We start from the raw sequence: 3,302 nt of genomic DNA on the forward strand, positions 1-3,302 counted from the left end.
GACGCCGCTTACAGCCTCCTGCGCGAGCTACAGGCCGAGCCTGGGCTGCCTGGCGCCGCCGCCCGCAAGGTGCGCGACTGGCTGTGCGCCGTCGAGGGTGAGCGCAGCGCCCTAAGCTCTGCCTCCGGGCCCGACAGCGGCATCGAGAGTGCCTCCGCCGAGGAGCAGGCCATGCAGGGACCCGGCGGACGAAAGGTTGCCAAGGGTCAGGTGTGGCCTAGGGGTGGGGAGGGGATGGGGAAGGAAGAAAGTCTTCATACAGCTAGCTGTGTCCCTGCCCCTTGCTCATTAGCAGAGCACACTGGGGATTCAGAGGCACTTCTGCTGGTGACCTTGATGACTTTCCAATCCTCCGGGTCTCTATCTATAAAATAGGGATAGCATTAGTATCTACCTCCTGGTGATGTAAGGACTGAAGGTGTCACAAGTGCAGGTGAAGGCTAGTTGTTCCTAATAATAGTGATGTTATTGTTAATGAAAATATGATTAATAATTACAAGAGCTGGCCCAATGGCTTGTGGAGGGGACTGCAGGCCAGGTGGGGTCTCGAGCCCCTGTTGCAGGCGGGGCTTGGAGCAGAGTAGCAAGCCCGGCTAGGGGAACCTCTGGCAGGGCAGGGAGAGGGCTGAGGTATCTCAGGGACAGGCAGGCTTGTCTTGACAGCTCCTGCCCCTGAAGCTTCTCTCCCGGCCCCATAGGAAGATGAGGGGGCACTGCAGCTGCTGGCTCTGCAGAGCCAGGTGGCCCGGCTGGAGGAGGAGAACCGAGACTTTCTGGCTGCGCTGGAGGACGCCATGGAGCAGTACAAGCTGCAGGTGGGGCACTCCCTTCCACAGTGGTGGTGGGGGGCACTTCTGCTGGGAGGTGAAACTGAGCTGAGCCTGTCAGGATGAGAGGAAGTTAGCTGTGTGTTGGGGGCGGGGGCGGGTTCTGGCAGGATGGGTAGAGATACGGGGTGCGCAGTATGAGCAAAAGTGTGGAGGTGAGGAACACATTGGTGCGGGTGGGTGTGCAGGATGGTCATGAGGATGGATAGGAAGTGGGACTGGAGGGTAGCAGAATGAGACTCCAGAGCTGGGCTTTTCCTTTTGTCCCAGGGTAACTGGGTCAGCATTGCTCCTGGCGCCCTCTGGTGGCAGTGAATGGCATGGATATGGAGGGAGGGATAGGATGTGGCAGGGTGGGTGAGTTTGAACCGGAACTGATGCAGTGTGTGTGCGTGGGAGGGACACCAAGAGGTGGTCAGAGGTATTTGGCCCTCCTCCATTTTAGCACAGAGAGGGCAGGGTGGCCTCAGGTGTGCTCTTCAGTTTCCTGCACTTCTGCCTCTGAGCATCCCTGCACCCCACCTTTCGCACATCCACGTTGCCCCATCAGCACTTGGACCGTGTCTTGCAGAGCGACCGTCTTCGTGAGCAGCAGGAGGAGATGGCAGAGCTGCGGCTGCGGCTGGAGCTGGTGCGGCCTGGCTGGGGGGCCCCAGGGCTCTTGCAGGGCTTTCCTCCTGAGTCCTTTATGCCCCGGCCTCACACGGCCCCCCTGGGGGGTGCCCACACCCATGTGCTGGGCATGGTGCCCCCTGCCTGCCTTCCTGGAGATGAAGTTGGCCCTGAGAATTGGGGAGAGGTGAGGAGGTGGCGTGTCTGCTGGGCCTGTTGACCTGGGCAGGCTCCGGCAGGGGAAGGTGATGCTGGGGAATGTGTCCCTCACCCCATGCTTTCATGGGACCAGCTATGAGATGCCCCTTTCTGGTGTTCCTAGAGGAATGGCCAAAATTTGGGTAGGGCTTCTCAGAAGGATCTGGTGCCGTTGAGCATCCCTGGAGTACCTGGGATCGCTCAGAGTGAGGAGGTTATAGAGGGGCTTCTGGCTTCCAGTATGGAGTGGAAAGCTCACATACCTCCAGGGGTGGGGAGCTCATCACCTCCGAGACCACACCCTCTCCATCTTTGGACACGTTTCTTTGCAAGTTCACTCTTTCCTGAGCTCTAATCTGCTCCTCAAGCCTGGTCTCTTGTTTCTAGTTCTGTCACTTGGGGCCTTTCGGACAAAGGCTGCTCCTGCATCTGCCTGAGAGCTCTGGGTCATCTCAGCTCTAAAGGCCTGAGGGACTGAGGAGAGGGAGGACATGGGTTTGGCAGAAGCCTGTTATGCAGCCCCCCTGCTCTAGCAGGGCGTTGTTGGTGAGATAAAACTTGGTGGAGATGACCTGTATACGAGACAGAAAGGACCAGTTGTCCCCCGAGGAGTGCCAGGTTTGCTATGGGAGCCGGAGCAGGGGTGGAGAGGGGGAAGAGAAGAGGGGGAGAAGAGGAAGGAGCGAGGGAAGAGGGAGGAAGCTCCTGCTCCGACTTGAGACTGGAAAGGCTTCCCAGAAGTGTCATTTGAGCTAGATCCTGAAGGTGAGGTAGGGCTGGAAGAGGTAGAGATGTGAGGAGCATGCAAGGTGGGTGTAGGTGGGAGCAAAGACTTGGTGGTGGGAGATGTCTGATGGAGAATGCCCTAGAAGCTTCCTATCCTGAAACCTGGCATTCCCCTAGCAAGTGACAAATGGCGGGGAGGCTGGAGCCAAGTTGCCGGCAGAGGGAGAGAGGCTGGGAAGTGGCTCTTCAGCTGCATCAGAGGAAGAGGAGGAGGGGGGGGAGGAGGAGCCACCCCGACGGATCCTGCACCCACGCAGGTGAGTGGGACCCACGGCCCACCTGACAAGGACCGGCTCAGGGCCCCGGCTGGGCAGGAGGAGGATCCCACTGGGGTCTCAGGGTGCCCTCACCTGCGTCGCCCTGGCCGGCCCTTGGGGGAGAGCAGGCAGGGACTATGGGCTCTGAATCAAGAGTTCTCGCTGGGGTGAGTGTGCTGAGGGGATGGGCCCAGACCTCCTGGTTCTCAGCCTCCAAGGTGGCCCTCGGTTCCCCCAGCTGCCCTGCACCCTCTAAGCTCAGCTGCTGGCCTCAGAATTCTGCCAGACTGACATCCTGGGGTCACAGTGACCCTGGTGGCCTCTCTTCCCCTCCTGGGCCCAGGAGGTAGCTGGGCTGGGGAGGGGTACAGGCTCCCACTTCTGCCCTCCAGGAATAGGATCAGTAAGGGGAGCCAGAGGATGGGGGCCCTCCCAGGGAGTCCACTCAACAGGAAGGGCCCAGAGCTTCGCCTGGAGGAGCTAGGTGCAACCATCCCGGGGCCCAGAGGTGAGCTGGGTAAGGCACAGAGAGGGTCCTGACCCCTTTTCCCCTTCATGGTCCTGGACTGGCCACCCTGGACAGTCCACACGCAACCCCTGGCTGCCGCTGGCCAGGGCATGC

General features: G+C 60.1%; 1 protein-coding gene across 1 annotated transcript in view; it reads left to right on the forward strand.

Moving 5' to 3' along the window:
* The window catches only part of KIF7 (kinesin family member 7), a 16,687-nt gene that overhangs the window by 5,775 nt on the left and 7,610 nt on the right, over positions 1–3,302 (forward strand). Inside the window, exons 6-10 of the mRNA XM_024766479.1 lie at positions 3–195; positions 699–815; positions 1,399–1,626; positions 2,541–2,680; positions 3,073–3,188. Coding sequence (XP_024622247.1) covers positions 3–195; positions 699–815; positions 1,399–1,626; positions 2,541–2,680; positions 3,073–3,188 — 794 coding nt within the window. The remainder of the gene's footprint in view (positions 1–2; positions 196–698; positions 816–1,398; positions 1,627–2,540; positions 2,681–3,072; positions 3,189–3,302) is intronic.

The sequence above is a fragment of the Neophocaena asiaeorientalis genome, unplaced genomic scaffold (genome assembly GCF_003031525.2).
Source record: "Neophocaena asiaeorientalis asiaeorientalis breed wild unplaced genomic scaffold, Neophocaena_asiaeorientalis_V1.1 scaffold346, whole genome shotgun sequence".
NCBI classification, from domain to species: Eukaryota; Metazoa; Chordata; class Mammalia; order Artiodactyla; family Phocoenidae; genus Neophocaena; species Neophocaena asiaeorientalis.